The sequence below is a fragment of the Rhyacophila brunnea genome, unplaced genomic scaffold, assembly GCF_057557595.1.
Source record: "Rhyacophila brunnea isolate RB1 unplaced genomic scaffold, BYU_Rbru_1.0 scaffold_1, whole genome shotgun sequence".
NCBI lineage: Eukaryota > Metazoa > Arthropoda > Insecta > Trichoptera > Rhyacophilidae > Rhyacophila > Rhyacophila brunnea.
This window is the reverse complement of record NW_028232751.1, coordinates 43,816,821-43,836,473: the sequence shown is the minus strand read 5'-3', so window position 1 is coordinate 43,836,473 and position 19,653 is coordinate 43,816,821. Positions and strand designations below refer to the sequence as shown.

The 19,653-nt window shown below is 31.5% G+C and overlaps 1 protein-coding gene across 1 annotated transcript in view; it reads right to left on the bottom strand.

Moving 5' to 3' along the window:
• Nucleotides 1-215: 215 nt before the first annotated feature.
• LOC147079812 (sodium-coupled monocarboxylate transporter 1) overlaps nt 216-19,653 on the bottom strand; it is a 41,804-nt gene continuing 22,366 nt past the window's right edge. Inside the window, exons 3-14 of the mRNA XM_085944500.1 lie at nt 14,972-15,137; nt 12,672-12,783; nt 11,386-11,453; nt 10,263-10,417; nt 8,798-8,938; nt 7,131-7,233; nt 6,727-6,842; nt 5,718-5,817; nt 2,539-2,709; nt 1,534-1,703; nt 1,249-1,441; nt 216-458 (exon numbers count right to left, since the gene is read on the bottom strand). Coding sequence (XP_085800626.1) covers nt 216-458; nt 1,249-1,441; nt 1,534-1,703; nt 2,539-2,709; nt 5,718-5,817; nt 6,727-6,842; nt 7,131-7,233; nt 8,798-8,938; nt 10,263-10,417; nt 11,386-11,453; nt 12,672-12,783; nt 14,972-15,137 — 1,738 coding nt within the window. The remainder of the gene's footprint in view (nt 459-1,248; nt 1,442-1,533; nt 1,704-2,538; nt 2,710-5,717; nt 5,818-6,726; nt 6,843-7,130; nt 7,234-8,797; nt 8,939-10,262; nt 10,418-11,385; nt 11,454-12,671; nt 12,784-14,971; nt 15,138-19,653) is intronic.

The window sequence follows — 19,653 nt, the reverse complement described above, 5'->3', positions numbered from 1 at the left end:
GACATCTTTGAAAAAATCCTGAAGGGGTCTATTTTTATTATTTGGCGCTAATAAAATATCATTTCACAACCTAAGTATGGTCCACAAATGAATTCGATGTTAGTCTCATTCAAAATTAATAATAATAAACTAAACATGTTACCTACTGTTGAGCTCATACTTTTTATATACCTAATTAACCATAATCACAGTACCTACTAATGAATACACCAATTTTACAGAACGTCTGACTTTTGGGTGAGTTCCCCGTCTAAATTTAGGCCTTGGTTTACATTTCCACCAGTAATTGTGTACCTTCCGTTTGAAACCCATATGCTATAAAATACACCGCCATTTTGTTCAGATAGTCGTCTTTTTCTTTCCATATCTTTGGTCGGCATATTTGATATCGCTCTTCTAATACTGATTCGCCTTGTTTCACTTGCTGTATTCACCTTTTGTGGGAAATTCAGACGATCCTGTAACATAAAATTAAGATTAATGCATTCCACAGTACTTGGAAGTAACTTTACTTCAATCATCTACACAACCATGAAACCATTGATTGAAGAAAAATGGCATGGAACTAAGATAGACTTTTGGTTTTGTCAGGTTACACCAGAAAAATGTTATCTTACCTAGACTGCGGCAAGTTTAAAGTGAAGAGTGGAAACGTGAAGAACTACAATACTGACAATCCTTTCATAATATATCGCAGTGCCACAACGGCGGCTATGACACTTCAATTTATAATTTTCGCACTCGACTTACCACCATTTTGTTCATACTCTACAGCACAAAAGGGGCGGGGCAATGGTTGAAATAAAATTTAAAATATGAACATTTTGCTTCTGGATGACAAATTGGAAATATGTTATTTTCTACACAGGCTTTTCCTAGATCCATTAGAATTATTGGACTCAATTATTAGTCACTGGCATGACAAGAAAAATAAAAAAGATATGAAAGAGAAAATATGGTCTAGTTTAATTGTAAAACATACAAAAACTGAGACTCTATGAAGTACTGCAAAAAATGATTCCATGATACTAATTTATTAATGTTGACAAACAATATTCGATATATATTTTAAATTTCACCAAATCTAGTAATCAAATGAGTAAGTATAATATTTAATTATTGCTACCAAATTTGTGAAAAAAGCCTAAAAAAGAAATGAATGACAGATCACTAAATTGAATATTTTAGAAATAACATTGTAACAAAGTTATAAATGAAGCTGTATTAGTTTTGTTCGTAGTTAGTCACCTTTATTTTCGAAGGAAGTCGATTAATCAAAGCCACAATTGGCGGTGATAGTAAATCAACAGGTATCGCTGTTTCTTCATTAGGGTTCCTTGTTACTAATGACACAATCAAGCCTACGACAATAGTAACAACACATCCTATTGCGGAGTACCACAGATATGATATTCTATAAATTGCTGCAACAACCGTATCACTGCAACAATAAATAACATTGTCAAACACTTGTATTGAAAGAAAATCATTTTAATTTATAGAATCGTATATTAATTAAAGAGTCAAACTTACTCTGGTTCTGGCGATTGTTCAATATGTATTGTTTCATTATAACAGGGACAACCTAATATAGATGTCTCTTTGTTTTCCTCGTGAATATGATTGTTAGCTATTGCGATTTGAGCTCCCAATCCTATCCATGTTACAACTGCTAATCCAACAAGTGATCCAGTTAGGGCTCCCTTAAATAATGTTTATTATATTATGTCACTTGAGTTTTACATAATATGATTAAAAGGCCATGGGCGTACTTATAAATGTTATATGACATGTATATTTTCAAAACCACACAAATGGCCAAAATATGTATGTACATATTCTATGTGTAAGTTCACACAATAGTAGTATATTATTATGTTTAGATCTATAACTTCTAAACCCTGCCAAAATCATATGAAAAACTTAACGATTTAAAGAAAACAATTATTAAAAAGAATACACAATTGATTAGTGCAGAGATATTGTGTGTCCAGTTTTTGTCGATATTGAGTTAACGTACACAAGGTTCGTCTGCATCATATCTTTATCCTGTAAAAATATTATACGTCCAAATAGGATATTTGAGAAGATACTGTATCATTCAAACACAAATATGTCCATTTCTCATGCATCTCAAATTTTAGACTTCGATTTTTTTTAAAACATACTAAACTGGACATACAATATCTTTGCAGTAAATCATCGTGTATTCTTTTTAATAATTGTTTTCTTTAAATCGTAAGTTTTTCATAGTCAAATAACTGTTGATACGTCCAATTTTATTTTGATAATAATTAGGTAGTAAGTACAAAAAAGAATTTGGTCAGCTGAAAAAAGGGCATATTATTCTAATTTGAAGAAAGAAAGTAACTTTAAAGCCAGCCATTTACAACTGATGTTGAATTGTGGACTGCGGATGGATTTAAAAATTTGACATGTAGGTAGTATCTATTTTAAATATTTTGCATAAAATTAACAATAAATTATTATAATTAATACTATACAAAAAACATACTGTTATATATTTTTCATTCTTACCTTTGAATTAACCCACGGGAAGAACATTCCCAGAGAAAATAGTCCCAATGTTACTCCTCCTACCATTCCGTTGAAACTTAATGCAACTTGTAGAACAGACCCAAGCTGTTCTACTAAAAATACGAGGGCAAAGGAAAGAATTCCAAACGCAAGCGATATCCATTTGGCAACCTAAAAAATATTAAATTACAAATAAGTGAAGTCTGCTGTCATAGGTAAGCAACATTTTCAGATGCTTTGATACACTAGAAAGATGAGAAATATCACTTGGTATTTATTCACCAGTGGAGTTTAGCTTGAATCAGATACCAATACCTTGGTTTATTTATAACCAAGATACATTACTGGAAAGTTGGTCATAAAGTCAAATACCTTATTTAATAAATCATTTATTTTCATATAAATTCACAGTTTTCATCACAAGATCGGTTCCAATATTGGAAAACCTCATTTTTTTAGTTATCGTATTATCATTATAATAATTACAAGATAAAAAGAACTTTTTATATACAACGTTTTTAAATTTTCTGTTGAATTATTATGCTCAAACTTGTACTTGCTATGAAGTACCTAAATAAAAAACAAACAAATATAGAATACTGAAATGTCATTTTGATTTCCATAGTAACGCATGTATATATTAATAATTTAGTTGCTAGGACCAACCCCTTAGCAACCAATAATAGTGGATTGGATTACGGATTTCTTCCGAAATAACTTTTCATACAAAACAGAATTAACTGAAAATGAATTCAATTCTACTTAAAGATGGCTAAAAGTATTAAAAGAATGCATTGTCATCGTGTTCTGATATATTCTAAAAGTTTCAAATGTCTAGCTAGTCGGGAAGTTAGTTAAAAATCGATTGCAAGATTTGTACTGGATAAACAAGAATACGAGCTAATAAAAATGTTGTAAAAATAAACGCATTCCTCAGGATTAATTTATTGTAATTAAGGCATCATTCCATGTTCAAAATGAGAAAGCGTTTTTGACAAATCATTCGTGATTACTTATCAGCTGAGTAGTTCTTATCGTGTGTCATTTAGTGAATTTTTTGATGCAGGAATTCATGACCAATGTTCTGTATTCAATATATATATATATATTTTTTTTTACGGTCAAAATAACTTTTCCTGATGTCGAAAATATATCAAAAAGTATTATATCTACTCTGCCCCCATAAGCAAAAACACAGCTAATGGGAAAAAATGAGAAATTAAAGTAAGTATGAGGTGACATACTAGATAAAATTCTGAACATAATTGCATAAAAAAATAAACTGGAAATCATTTATTTTAATATAGAAATCATCATAATGTGTTCACTACTTTTGCAAAAATGTTAGACTTTTCGATGCAACAAAACAGTAAATAATGATTCATAAGCAAAAACACAGCACATCTATCGATTTGCTGTGTTTTTTGCTTAAAAACGCTGGCTTACTGTTTTTTTGTTTATGATTCTATAATTTTTACACAAACGTAATACCGCATGTAACTGGTAATAATGAGATAACCTCAAATTAATCATTCACTAACTTCATATCGCGCTACATTTTTAATGATATTTTAATACTCAAATGTGATTAAGTTCTAAATTGGATTAGGAATTGTGAAAAAAAGATTCTCAACTTTATTTTGGAGAGTATGCAATTGGATAAACTTGATCAAAATGCTGCAAAATCCAATGAAATTATAATGGCAAGTAAAATGCTAATGACCAGTTAATTACATTTTAATTACCACATTTAAATATCATGTTAATTATATCTAATGGTCAACTACTGAAAACGCGCCAGCCCATTGTTAGCACTAAATGAGTTATTAATTTTAATCTTAATCTATCATAAAACACATTTCTAACTATCTAGTTTTATTAAATTAATGATATTTGTACTTACGTCTCTGAACATTTGATATTTAAAAATAATGCAAACGGAAATTCCTCAATATTCCCTTTTTCCAATGCGAGCCGCATAACTGCTTCTACGTTTACATCTGTCAACTAGCTTCGATATTTGTTTTTTATGAAGTGCATTACACTGAATAATCTTTCACAGTATACAGTAGTAGGAAAAATTGGCAATATTAACTCATTTAGTGCTGACACTGCGACTGGCGCGTTTGGCGCGACTGGCCATTAGATATAGTTAACATGATATTTAAATGTGGTAATTAAATATTAATTAACAGGTCAGCAGTTTATGGATCATATATGGAAAAGAAAAAATGCATAATTCAAAAATAAGGAAGAGTAATGCCTACAAATAGGATGACGTTTTGGGAGTCTTCCCACCAAAACTGACGGATTTTTGTATATTTAAAAATATATATTGTCATTCCAATATTATTTAATGAACAAAATACCATTACAAGTATTTAATTTTTCAAAAATATCCATTACAATTTAAATTATAAGTAAAAAACATATTTACTGTTTTTTTCCTTATGAAACTGACATTATTCCATTCAAAATCATAAATAAAAAGACAATAGTGGAGTTTAATAATCAATATTTTTGTAATTTTGCAATTTTTATGTAATGAAAATATCAATTTTTAAATAATCTATTATAAACCGAAACATTTATTAAAATTGAATAACTTTTAATGAAGCAGCAATGAAAAACATGATAACCTCTCTTTTCTCAAAATTGACTTTTTCCCATTAGCTGTGTTTTTGCTTATGGGGGCAGTACTGCACCGCGATTTCCTAACTATCGACTCGTGTGTCACCAGACGACATGACGTAATTGTGACGTCAGCCAATACACGCTCGAGGCATGCCGCCCAGCGCATAGTGCTCACCGTGGATATTATTATGATGAAACACCTATATGTGTATGGTGACAATGAATAACGCCGCTGTCTGACCAGCGTTATTTTCTCGAGTGCTATTATCACTCCGGTAGTATGTCACAATGATGTCATATGACGTCATGTCGACCGGGAAGCTTGCACTCGCAAGTTCTAACATAGGGCCGCTGTATAGGTATCAAATGAAAAAAATTGGGCATTAAACCGAAAATATGTCATAATTAAAATCGCTATAAGAGCAAAAAGTCATGTAGTAAGTTATAATTAATTAATGTACTATTATTACCATAAAATAAAAACTTGGGAATGAATTATTTACGAGAAATAATCGATATAAAAAATAATGTACAAATTTACTTACCGTGGCACCCTTACTTTCCGGTAGGTTTATTTTGAAGGCGCCAATTATAAAATCTTGGCATGTTACAGCACTCATTGATGTTAATGCCGAAGCAACAGTTCTGTAAATTTCATACTTAGTGTTTAATAAGAATCTATATACAGAAAGAAAATTGTGTATTTTATTAAGTAAATTTTTTTAATGAAAATTCACCTCTAGTGAATCCTGTGTATTTGTATAAACAGCATCACATCGAAAAACTAAGTACTTTTTCGAAACCTTTCGATCTAGGCTCAGATTGGTGTAAATATCTCCCGTCTTCATTATGTAGCATGAAAACGTGAAAAATATAACACCCCTGGTTCGACTTTTTAACCAACCTTTTGGTTAAAAATGCTACCCTTTACGCCATGGAGGCTGCAGTGATTTTAGGGATTAATAATTACACAACCACTTTATGTGTTTTATGGGTTTGGTTCCTTTAATTTCTTGCCTTATTCGAGAGATTCAAGTTAATTCAAATTCGTGGAAGAAATTAAATACTATATTTTACTATTTTTCCAGTCAGGTCGTAACTCAGCAAAAATTATTCTAATCCACAAGAATTTTCTATGCTCGGGTAGGAACCTATTTAAATAAAATATAGGTATTGCAAGTTATTATTTATGAATTCATTTCAATATTTAATATTTGTTTTAAAAGCACTTATTATTATGTTTTGATGTGCCCGTCCCACTAAGAAACAAGTAGGTACATTGGGTATATTATGATATTTATTTTTTTGTCAAAATTAATTGGAATGGCGTTTTTGCGTCGATTAGAAAACAAAAAAGCAAAGCTATAAAAAGAAAATATGAGAGTTGCTTGATTTTTTAAATTTGTATTTATTTATTGCATACAGAATAAGTCAGCTCTTGACTCAGTGCATGTTCATACAAATGTTTCCGCTTTTTCTCGTATGTTATGGATGCCTTTGACACAGCAGTTGAGAACCCATGTACAAATAAAACCAACATATTTTTTTACTTACCCTAAACTGGCAGCAAAAATTCCAGCTACAAAGAAGCCGGGGATTCCCTTCAAATGGCCCATTACATTGATCACATACAATGGAAGCAACTGGTCTGATGCAGTTATTATTGTATTCTATAAAATCAATTAAACAAAAATATGCATATTAAAAAAATAAATAAACATCGCTCAATAGTTGAATAATTAAAAATACATAATTTTGAAAGTTTTATAAAACATACCTATTGAGGGTTTTACTAAACTATATTCTGTAATATAAATGTACAGAGAATATAAAAAAATCACTTTGACAAAATTGTAACATTGGAGGTTTCAACAGCTCGATTATTATATTAATACAAAATTTATTTAAGAATGACTACTCATAGAGTAATGTGGCTACATATTATAGTAAATATTTACCTTAAGTGGATCGCAGTCCTTGTAGTGTGTTACCATAATCATTCCAGTGTAGAAATTCAAAGAATAAATCAGAATCAACCCGATGCTTGAAACCCAGAGTGCACTAAAATTGATAAATGTTAATACACATATAATACACAATAATAATTATTGTTGTTAACGCAAAAAGCAGTAGGTGCTACAATGGTTCTAGCAATATATCATATTCTACGTGGTGACAACATAATATTCATATCAAAAATATCTATTTTTTCTAAAAAAATTAAACTATTTATAATTTGATGTGTGTTTTTGTTATGTCGAATTGGGCTTTGGTATTGTGACCATACTGAAGTTCTTCAATATTTTTAGATACAATTAATTAATTAAAATACATAAAATGTAGATAACATTAAATCACATACTTCATCTTTTGTCACTAATATAGATAAAAGTGTCAAACTTAATAAGCATGCAACGCCCCAATATCAATATAGGTACTTATCATATTATGTTAATGTTATACATAAATATGAAGATTGCATCTGTCATAATTACTGCAAGCTCTATCAACTCTTTGGTGTGCCTGATGTCAGATTTATCAAAACCCAACGCATGTGAATGGGCTGGCCATGTGACACATGATGAACAGGATGAACAAGCACGGGTGTGCAGGAATATCACGGCTTGGGTAGTTTGGTGGTCTACAGAGAGACTTGGAGCGTAAGAATCTACACACAGTGATATTTAGGTGCTAAAAAATTAATAATAGGTACCTATATATACAATAGGTGCTACAATATGTGGTAAAAATAAGTATTACAATAAAATACCTATATATTATTTCAACAGTTAAATTTATTAATTATTCACAAACAGAAAACGCTTAATTACAATAAATAATAAAATAATGCTTCAAATTTTTGAAAGTGAATCTTTGACGATTTGATGTTAGAAAATTTTTATACATGGAAAAACTTCCTTCCACTTCTACAGATGTTATTATTTCGTATGTAAATGAAACTATTTCTGAAGTAGAAAAAATTGAAACATCTTCGGCATCTGATGGTTTTTCCAAAACAGCTTTAATATTCTGCAGCGTTTGAAATCCAGTATGCTTATTTAAAACATTATTTAATTTTGTACTTGTTTTTATTCCAATTAATTGGTCCAGGAACATTTCTTATTTTAGCAGCAGTATTGTTTAATATATTAATTTGCTCCACTAGTGCCTTTGCAGATGATTCTAACATTTCAATTGTGTTTATCAGATGCCCATAATTTGAAGTGATTAATGCCAATTCATTTTTTTATGAAGCGGTTCCCATATTTATTTTGCTATTGAAATAGAGTTGGAATCTTCCTCATCAAGCATCTCCATAATTTCTTGTAATTTTGAGCGGAGAGGTTGAGTCAAAGATTTAAAATTTTGGGCTTAGAAATTGAAAATTGAAATTTTGCGTTTTTGTGAAAATATTTGCTTAAACCTAGAATATGTAAAAATATGTAATTATCCAAAAATATTTAAAAAATAGGTGTTAACAAATAGGGCTTCAATGTTTTAAAATTGTCTGAAACCGATAGATATTTTTGATATTTTGTTGTGGGGCCACTCAAAAAAATAATAATTAAATACCTAAGAATGCTAAGCCTAGTGATTAGTATACATAATATTACGTTAATATTACCATCTGGCTTGAGATAATCTCTCTACTGACAAATACTTCTGGATTGACGCTTGATTTGAGCAGAACATGGACGTCCAATAAAAAGTACCACCGACAACCACCGACCAAAAGCTGTGTCTTATTGTGGGGTTTAAAGACATCCTGAAATTAATAAATATAAATTATTGATTAACAATATTTATACTCAGAAAATTAATTAGGTGTTTATTTCCAAATACCAATAAGTTTACAATTTAATAGTTGTGGTGAATGACACTTTTTGTGGTTCAAGCTTAACCCTTTGCATTCCTTTTTTCTTTCTACCAATCAAACATACATAATGTAATTAGATAAGCAAAGGCGATTAATTAATTAATAATTGTAATTATAAGCAAAATGATGTCTAGTCCAGCTAGACAGGTGAATAAGTGATTTTAACATTAGATTCATATTTCCACCTTACTATATTATTCTAAAATTAGAACAATATGCCCATTTTTATTAGCCAACCAACCCTTGATTGCAAGTATACAAAAAAATAAAATAGACAAAATAAATGAGGCGTTTATTAACAAAAACTTGTAAGTCACTCATATGGTTAAAATCTAACAAAAATATGTTCATATTATTGTTACAATTACAATAATACAATTTCTCACAATATGTAATGAATGATCCATAACTTCTAAAACGAGTCAAAGCCATACAAAAAAAAATGTTCAAAAACCTAACGATTTAGAGAAACCGACAATTTTACTAGGTATTCAAATATTTATTGCAAAAAGAGGTTTATTAAAGTAATTAAAATAGTCATATTTTCTAATTTCAAAATAAAATACTTAACTTTGTAACCTACTACAAAAAAAAACATTAAAACCATATTGAATGGACTTATCGCTTTTTGTAATTTTATTATAACCATAATTATAAAGTCATTAAGTTTTAAAATATTATTTCATATACTGACGGATTTGGATATTACATAATATTATTATAGTAATAGCAGGACCTGTGGGTCTATTCTATACTTATCGACCACTAAATTGATAAAGTAATAAATATGGCGGCTAACTAGAGTAGGTTTGTATCAAAGTATTAGCACTTATTGTAACAATTACAATAAGATGGTTGTAATTGTTGCAATAAGTCCTATATTTTAACAGCACCTGTCTTGGCCGTGATAAAATTTAGGGCGAGCTAGACAGTTTTGACTATTTAGACGGCTAGCTTATTGTAACAATTATAATACCTCAATACAAATTTATGTACTTAATAAACACTATTTAGCACTTTAGCGGTCAATAGTCGCCTTGTGTATAGAATAGACCGTCTGGTGTCTATTTCCAAATAAAGATAACTCCAAATATCATCAGAAACAACATTTATTGTTTCATTCAAGTTTTCCTTTTTTTGTATTTCAATAAAAATATTTTGCATTCTAAAAATATTAAATAAAATTATAATGTACTTTATTAAGAGGTCATACTTGAAAAGCTCTAGACGATTTGTGTTGGCCGATTCGGACCAAACAACTGACGGTCCGCCTATCATTGCATCTCCCATTGCTAGTATAGCGATTATTGAACCGAGGAGAACAGCTGCTTGGAATGTGTCACTTATTATGACTGCTTTCATACCCCCCTGCAAGAAACCAAAAACATTTAATTGGGGGGGGGTTATAGAAAATGTGCTATTATAACAAATAAAATATTTATTACTATTTTTTTTCTCAGAATAAAATATTCACAAAAATATTGCGTGTGCTAGCTCACGTCGATCACCATCAACAAATTTTGTAGTGGAGGGGGGATCAAAAATATGTGAGATAATGAAATAATTACATTATTATTGTTACTTTCATCTATTTTATGTTATATACCTTTTATCAAATATCTACTCTATTGTAGTAATTTTTATTTCACTTTATTCTTTTTTTACCACTGTTTTTATTATCATAATGTCGTAGGCCCCGGGTTCGAATCCCGGGTTTTAAAAAATTACATGTTATTTGTCAATGTGTGTTTGGACCCACAGTATGTACCTACATATAGGTTGAGCAGGTGGCTAATACCCATTTTACGTAAAAACAAAAATCTGTCAATACAACCTCCATTGTATTAAGGCCCATATTATGATCTTCTGAGGATCAAATACATTATTATATTACTATGCATGTCATTTCATGTAAGTATAACTAAAATTTGTAAAATTTTAATGTCGTGTGTATTTTCGTAAAATAAATAAAATAAAACACTAATTATTTCAATATTGCTAATTTTGTTGTTAGATATTTTGCTGACTTTTGAATTCTGTTATATTTATTATCCACCCATCTTGTTGGTGGAGGAACATAACATAAATATTTAATTTTGATAAACCTCCGGAATATACAAAAAAAAAACTAGAAAAAAAATTGAGCCGACTGAGACTCGAACTCATTCACAACTTTCAGAGGTACCTCATCGCAAGAGCATGTAAAGCATTGGGGCCCAGCCAAATAAGAGGCCCTAAATCTCAGTCAGATAGTTGTTAATGAAATTATACCGTTTACAAAAAAATATAGAATTTGTATACATTATTAAATGTAGCTTAATAATATGTATTTTTACCTGTGATGCATAAAATATGCAGACAATGTACACCAAGGTAACAGCAATGTAGGTGTTCAGGCCAGTTACTATTAAACAATAATTATAATAATTAATAACATATCAGGTTAATAATACATAACTCTACACATTATAATTTTACATGTAAGTACATAATATGCATTCCAATGCTTGAGTATACAGAAACATCTCGAAAAACCTCTTTCGGATAATAGGCGCTTGAATCTTTATTTAAATTTAAGAATATTATTTTTTCGATAGAATTTAGCAATACTTAATAAGGTTTTATAGTTGGAACACGCAATCAACCCAGATATTCCCAAATTTAATTAAATTCGGATTAATTTTAATCCCCAAAAGGCTTTTTTTAAATTACACGACACATTAAAAATTAAATTTAAAAAATTAATAAAAACATGGAATTTTGAGTTGTTTTCGTATATAATAATGATAAACAAGTAAAACCCCTAAATATAAACAGGAAACATACCTATATTATATTCAAATTATTTTGATAGAACTTTAAAATAAGGCAACATTCCGGGTTGAATGAATATTATTTACGTAAATTCACAACTTAGTTTCGCGAAAACGGTAAACTTTCAAATTAACGCCAAGACAACGCAAGACTTTTCATATTAATTTGCTGATGATAATCCATTGTAATATGAAAATGATTATAACTTGAAAAATATCGTAATCAGCGCTCGAAATGGAAAAGTTTACGAACCGGAGCGCTCGACAATTTTCTGAAGATATTTAGAGAGTTATCTAAATTTGTGTATTTTATAAAAATAAGTGTGTTAAAAAGCTTATCTAGTTCAGACGATCAACATATTTTTTTCCACGAGACAGAGCGATAATTTTACCGATTTCACGAAACGGAACGTCGCTCCGGTGCGTTCCGGTCCATTTCGAACCCTGATCGTAATATTTGACCGGTTACGATCAGACAGGAAAGGATGAAGTAGAGCTCTCCAGATGGATTGACCAAATTAATAATGTCACGAGATTTCGAATGACATGAAGGGGTCGACTCTAACCACGGAGAAGATTACTCGTCGGTCAAATCTTCTAGGCCTCGACCCTCAGTCATGTGGTCTCGACGAAGAAGAAGAATAAGTAATATTCCATTCGCCTAAATACGTTATGATTTTTTTTCTCTTCTGGGGTGAGGGGGCCCTGACCCGTGGATCCCCCCTTGTGTGAGCGCCGCCTGTATCAGTACGATTGACTTACTATTCTAAGATGGCAATGGGAAAATAATTATAAATAATATTCTTTACCATTGCTGAGTGCTAGTGCCGGCGCATAAACAGCCACTGAGGTGTAGAAAGTCATCTGCAAAATATATAGCCCACTGGCCAGGGTGCGGACAGGGCTGGAAAACCTTAATTCCTACAACAGAAATAGGTACATAGCATAATTATTATGTATAACTGTTTCATAAGGTTTCTGCCACTGTAGCACCAAACTAGTGAAGGAAGTCGACACTTAGGTACATAATATTTGGTTATAAAATGTTCATAATAATAGCCAACATTTAGAAAAAGATTTAAGAATATAATACATATTGCATAGATAGCGTTCAATAAACATTTAAAAGGCACATTTCATTTAAGAAACAAGTTAATTAATCAAAATCAGTATACGTGGATATTGGGAGGAAACTATGGCCTCTTATAAACTGCAAGAAACGAGAAAGCCACCGAGAACGTAATGTTCTCTATCACTGCGAAGGTCTTTTTAATGATAGATGGGTGGATTTTTATTGAAACGTGTGATAACGTCCTTTGAAATCTGTATGACAAAGCCGCCATTGTTTGCTTCCATAAGTGATTACGAATGCGTTAGGATTAATGGTCAACAATGTAGGTGGACAACATCAAACAACTTTCAGAGATGCAGTTCACATGGATGACTGCAGAGCAGGGCCGAGGAGACGGAATAGTTCAGCGTCCTGCACCGGACGAAGAACAAATGTTGCATATTATAAATAATAATCATCGACTTTGCATGAAAAGCGTCAACGTTACCAAACATAGTAATATATATTTTACATGGCAATTATCGCATAGGTAACAATAAATATAATTTTTAAAATAGACAGTTCGCTGCTAGAATATTTAAATCTAAAATGTACAGACTTTTCCAGACTGCGACTACTATGTAATATAATTGTAATGCGTAGCATTTTTAGCAAAATTAATGTGTAGGGTGATGTATATGTATAGAAAAAAAAATACTATATAGGTAGGTACCTACTAAAGAAAATAAGACGTAATAAAAGGCGTCGACAACATCATCACTCTTTTGTGTAGGTAGGTACCTACTTACATATTTATTTTACTTTGGTTTTGTGATCTGTTTTTACCATATTTCCTTAAGTATTATAGTATCAGGTTTTAACAATACTTAAATATATTGAACAGTTATTATTAATTCAGGACCCAGGAAAATCCAAAAAACACAAAATCTAAAAATAAATTCATGTACTCCTAATTTCGCTATTAATATTCGCAAATTGTGGATATTGTACCTACATCATATATTATTATAAAATAAAAATAGTTTTATACAGAAATTAAATAAGACTTTTGCGGTTGGTTGTTATTGTATCTGATTTAAGAACTGCTACCGTGCGCTCTTCCTCCTTCTTTCCTCGTCGTTTCGTGTTCATTGCAAACAAAATAAATTGATTTATTATTCGAAACATTATCATAACATATATAATATATATTGCACAAGAAAACCAATTTCTGGCATATATTCAAGCAGACGCATTTACATAACTGTACGCGCAAAAATTACATTTATGGAGAAATAAAGAATAGGCATGTATATTAATTATTTGGGTATGGATGTGTTATTTTTTGCAATTTTCGCTAATGCTATTTTCATATACCCAGCATAAAACAATCAAGTACTTATATAAAATATAATTGAAATATATCAGCGTATCTATAGACATTATAGTTATGTACCCCCATCCTATTGTTTTGTATTATGATACATTGTATTGACACATATTGATTTTTTTTATTGTGACAATAATTGGAGAGATTGGATCACATAACTCAACGATCGCAACGAAACGCAATGACTTCTGCTCTAAGGTGGGCAACGGTGGGTAATACCTATTCTTGTGATTGGGCCTGTTCAGTGACGTCTCGTGGGGGTAGGCAGATTGAGCGTCGCTTGGGGGCGGCAGTTATTCGAAGGGCGACAAATCGTGGAAAATCATTTGGAATATATATAAATAGCTACCTAAACTTAGTAATAGCGAAAATATCTTTCCATTAAAAAATTCAGCTCATCGCGATATCTAGTGTACTTCCGTTGCCCTTCAACGTTTTTGGAGACCAGAAACGACACGTGCAGATTTGTGAATAACTAGTCTGATATTATGTTAGTAATGTATCCATACAACATATTTCTTAGACATTGGACTCATGAAGGATGATAAAAATAATGCAATACAAGATGAGGCGGCATTTTGGCGCTGCCTAGGGACGGCATTTTATCTAGGGACGTCAGTGGGCCTGTTTATAACTATTTTACATGTTTAATTAGTTCATTGTCTTACCAAGTATTCAAACGTTGACGTCAATCTCAATTTCATGTATACGGGTAGATATAGTTGGCTTGTAATTGGCACGACCAAAACAAATGCGACGGAAATCAACCAAAATTGAGATCCATACATGTACATTTCAGCAGGGTTTCCCAGCAACTCGATAGCTGTGATGAAACTGAAAATTAAAAATAGCCCATGATTTATAAAAGCGAAAAATGTCAATTACAATAATAAAATTGTATCTGGGTTTGTAATCCCGAGATCCGGTTTCTTATCTTGGTCCCGATATCCCCAGATTATCAATCTCTCAGGTAATGCAAGATTTTTTTCACTTGGCCAGGAATTATAAGTCATATACCTACTGTTTGAAAAATATCATACAAAAGATTCCAGAAGTTGCTTCAATGTATCGAATTTAATAATAGACTTTTAAAATAATGCATCTTTTGCGAAACACTACCTACTCTAACGCGTATTTATTAAATACATATATTTGAAAAATGGATTTTACAGATTTTGATTTTAAGCTATAGATATAATTTTATTTTGAAATTCACAAGCATGAAGAATATGAATACATTATCATTTTTTTTGAATTAGGTACATCGTAATAAGTTTAGATTTTTGTGGGGTAGGTACAATACGTAAATATCCAGAACGCGTGACCCCTACGAAGTGGGGCTGACAGGGCTCTAGCATGGGGGCCCGGCTTGGCGGGTTCACCAGATAAGTGAGATAAACACACGTCATCACACAAAGTTAAAGCGCTATTACACTTCATGACTATTAACATTTTAAATTATATGACTGTGCGATGTAATTTTTTATTATTGTATATGTGTTAACAATAGAAAAAATCTGTTAATAATACACTAAATAGGTACCTACCCTCCATATGACCTGAAACACAAATTGGAAAACGTTAATGTAGTGCATTACACTACCTTTAATATTAAAGATAGGTAGGGGGCCCGCCAAAGATCCTAGCCTGAGGCCCGCTTAAGGATGTGAGGGGCATGCCCGGACCCCTTTAAGTATAAATCCGGCTCAGAGCGTATTATTTATAGAAATATTTAGAATAGCGCACATTTTTCAATACATTGGTATCAATATGATATTGTCTTATTATGACAATTAAGCTTACTAAAATGAAAACACATAATACAGCAGTATTGGTGAAAAAAATTATGTATGTTGTTTTTGATTGGTTGTTAAATGTACCAATCCGATCATAAGACGATGTTCAATTTGTGTGGTCTCCCAAGCGGTCAATGGACAATAATTACTATAAAATCAAGTTATCATAAAACAAACATAAGATTATAATAATAAAAGTACGAAACTTATAAATCAAAAGAAATATTTACGCATTTAATAAACGCAAAAGATAAATTCCTGCGATTCCGATCAATTACAATAAATCAATGATCAATTAATAATTGTAAATCGTCATAGGTGGAAGTTGATTCTTTTTTCATTGCAGCAGTATCGACTTCACATAAATAATATTAGAGAATTTTGTCATTGAGTGAAAATATCTCTCTGTTATAAATTATTTGACAAAAGTTTCAGAACGATAGAAGCACTTCGAAAAATATGGTTTTTTGTAAGTCGATTGTCATTGATACCTGTATACGTACATACCATTTCAAGTCTCTATCTAATTTATGCGTGTTTTGTGAGAAAAAGCTGCAGGCAGATTTGCGGAAAGTTGTTACGTTGACTATGATGTTGAGACCTGATAAGTGACAACTGTTCGGTATGTATGATTTTCGTAGGGGCTTTCTGTCGCCCACCAAATTGCTGAAATGCCCTGGCATTGAAGGATTGAGGATTGAGGCTACCAATACTCACGGAAAATTTCGCTCCCTAAAATCATGACACTTGGCTCCCCTGATATGGCCTGAGACCTGAATAGGTATATGCAAAATTGGGAAAATAGATGGAAATATTTGTACCGGATACAGAACAATAACAAGTTATCAGTCGCAATCACAAGCCGTCTGCGATATGGGTTAGTGCTAACTCAGTCAGAAACGCGGACGGCGAAAAATAAGATCCGTTTAATACATACATATTTAGCATACAAATTCCACAAGAATCTAATTACCAATTACAAATAAGAACTTTTAGCTCAGTAAGTATATATTATTATTAATATTTATTACTTATATTAAAATGCATTTCTCACCGAAGGCATGGGATACTCGGTGTAAGCATTATTAAATCGCGAGGAGTTTACGATTGAACAAATATCTCACTCCGCATTTTATCTTGACAGAGAACTGTCGCTCTGTGTCATCGTGCCTCGGGCTAAAATATCAACGTCGCTATTATCTTTTATTATTGTAGATAAGTACATATGTAAAATGCACTTGTCAATTCGGAAATAAACTCGCCATCTCTACCAGCTACTAAAAGTCTTCATAATTCGCTCATCACATCTCACATCATCAACCATCATTCCCGTATCTCCAAACCTGCATCATAAAAATTAACGAACAAAAAAAAACAAAGACTTCATAATATGATGACGAGTGCAAATAATTTAAGCGATATTATTTAAAAATACAAAAACACTAAAAATACCCTTAATTTTACCTCGTAGAACCATGGGGTTCCGCAGAATACCATTAGGAACACTACAAATTTTTTCTTATTGCCCAAAAATACTAAAACCATTATGTCTTGGTTTTCGCAGGATTTATTGAATTCTAAAAACTAACCAACACCATCTGTAAATAACTGTAGTATTATTTCAATGAAAACAAATACATATAACTGACAAAGTTTAGTGTGCATTATTTATGACGGATCTTAATAGCCTACCTCCACCCTTTGCCACTGACTGACTTTAACCTTGGCGATGGGTGGAGGGGGGGCGCCAAACCCTCTGACCTGGGGACCCGCTGCGTATCACTGACGTAATGCGAGATATACGTGAACTCCTACAACATACATACGTTACCAATTTACTATTGGCATAAAAATGCTGTAAATAATATAGCGTCTCTCTAATAAATGGAATCGATATTATAGAATCTTTTGTTGTGCATTTATATGGTTTTTAATTACAAATTATGTATAATAATAATGTGATTTCTTCGCGATAAATTTATACTCTTGTGAATCATTATTTTTTTTAATCGATTGCTAACCAATAAAGATGCAGAATGCGCGTGTGTTCTAATAAGACAAAATAGTATTTCAATAATTAAAAAACAGATTGATTCCGGTTAAGGCGGCAGTGTTTAGTTCAGCCCGGTTGCATCCGGATTAATCGAATCAAAAGTTCATTTAGTTGGCTTAACGTTGGCTGGTATATAATAAATCCAGCGCTCGGAGTGAAAAATTTAACGTAATGCAACATATTCCTCTGGGAGTGTTACCCTAAAAACCTGTTCAACAGTCACGATGTTCACAGTTCAACTAATCGGTCAAATGTTTTGGTTTTTGTGTGGGACATTTTGCACCTTTCATAAATTGCAGTGAGGAGAAAGTTCCGTATCATCAAGGTTTGACCATAACAGATAGAAATCAGGACTCGCACGTATACGTCGTACACGATGTTGGTAGTGGGCTTCCGGGGCAGCCGTCCCGGGCGGAAACCGGGTGAGATTGTAGTAGTGGAGCATGTAAAAAATTACAATTTTCGTATTTCGAAAACTAGTGATAACTTAATAAATATTCGGAATCAAAGCCTAATGAAACGGTATTCAGAAACTTATCAGGAGACAAATGTACATTGCAATATATAACTTGACATATCCACAAAATAGATATCTGGCTCGATAGCTTAATGATCTGAATAGTCGGCCGTTAAGTGAAAGACGTGTGCTCGGCCCAAGTTGTCATAATAAAAAAATCTCTATAGATACTATATTATATTTATTAGGCATTTCCAAGTCAGATTGTGTTATACATTACTTCCTGTTAACCTCGTATGGCGGCAGGTTGTAAATATAATATGAAATAAAAAAAATTACATCAATTGCCTATGTTCGTAATTTGTACGTATGCAGTTAGCCGTATCATAGTTCATCGTGAGATGTTGTATCGGAAATAGATGGCCGTATAGTATTGAGATACAATTCATATAAAAAATAAAATACTTTAAAAATACGTAACCACCGGAGGGAAAGTAAGTAAATTAGAAATACAATAATATCACGCACATTTAAATAAAATATTATAGAAAAGGCAACGATATTAACAAAAGTGTAATAATTGAATTTTTCCTGAGAGCCTCGAAATATTTCAGTACTTATACAAAAAATCTACTAATATTTTTAATTTTTGCAAACATTTTTTCAATATAAAAAGAACGAACGAACAATGTTCATATTTATACAGTAAAAATTATTAAGTCAGGCATTCTTGATTAGTAAACATAGTATGAAGAGAACGTGGAGGTGATTATTTAATATTGGCGTGCAACTAATAAAGGCACACTCCTTCATTCTGGGTACTTCGCCTTCTCTTTACTGTCATAAATCCTAAATAAAATTGTTCACCAACTATCAGTGCAGTATTCCCAGATTGTTTAAATTAAAAACATCGTAATAATAATTATAAAATTTTATATTTTTTATAATCACAGATAAATTAGGTAATATATCTATCGACTCGATTTTTTAAGGATATAATAACAATAATGAATACGACTCATTTATATACATATGGCGTGGATT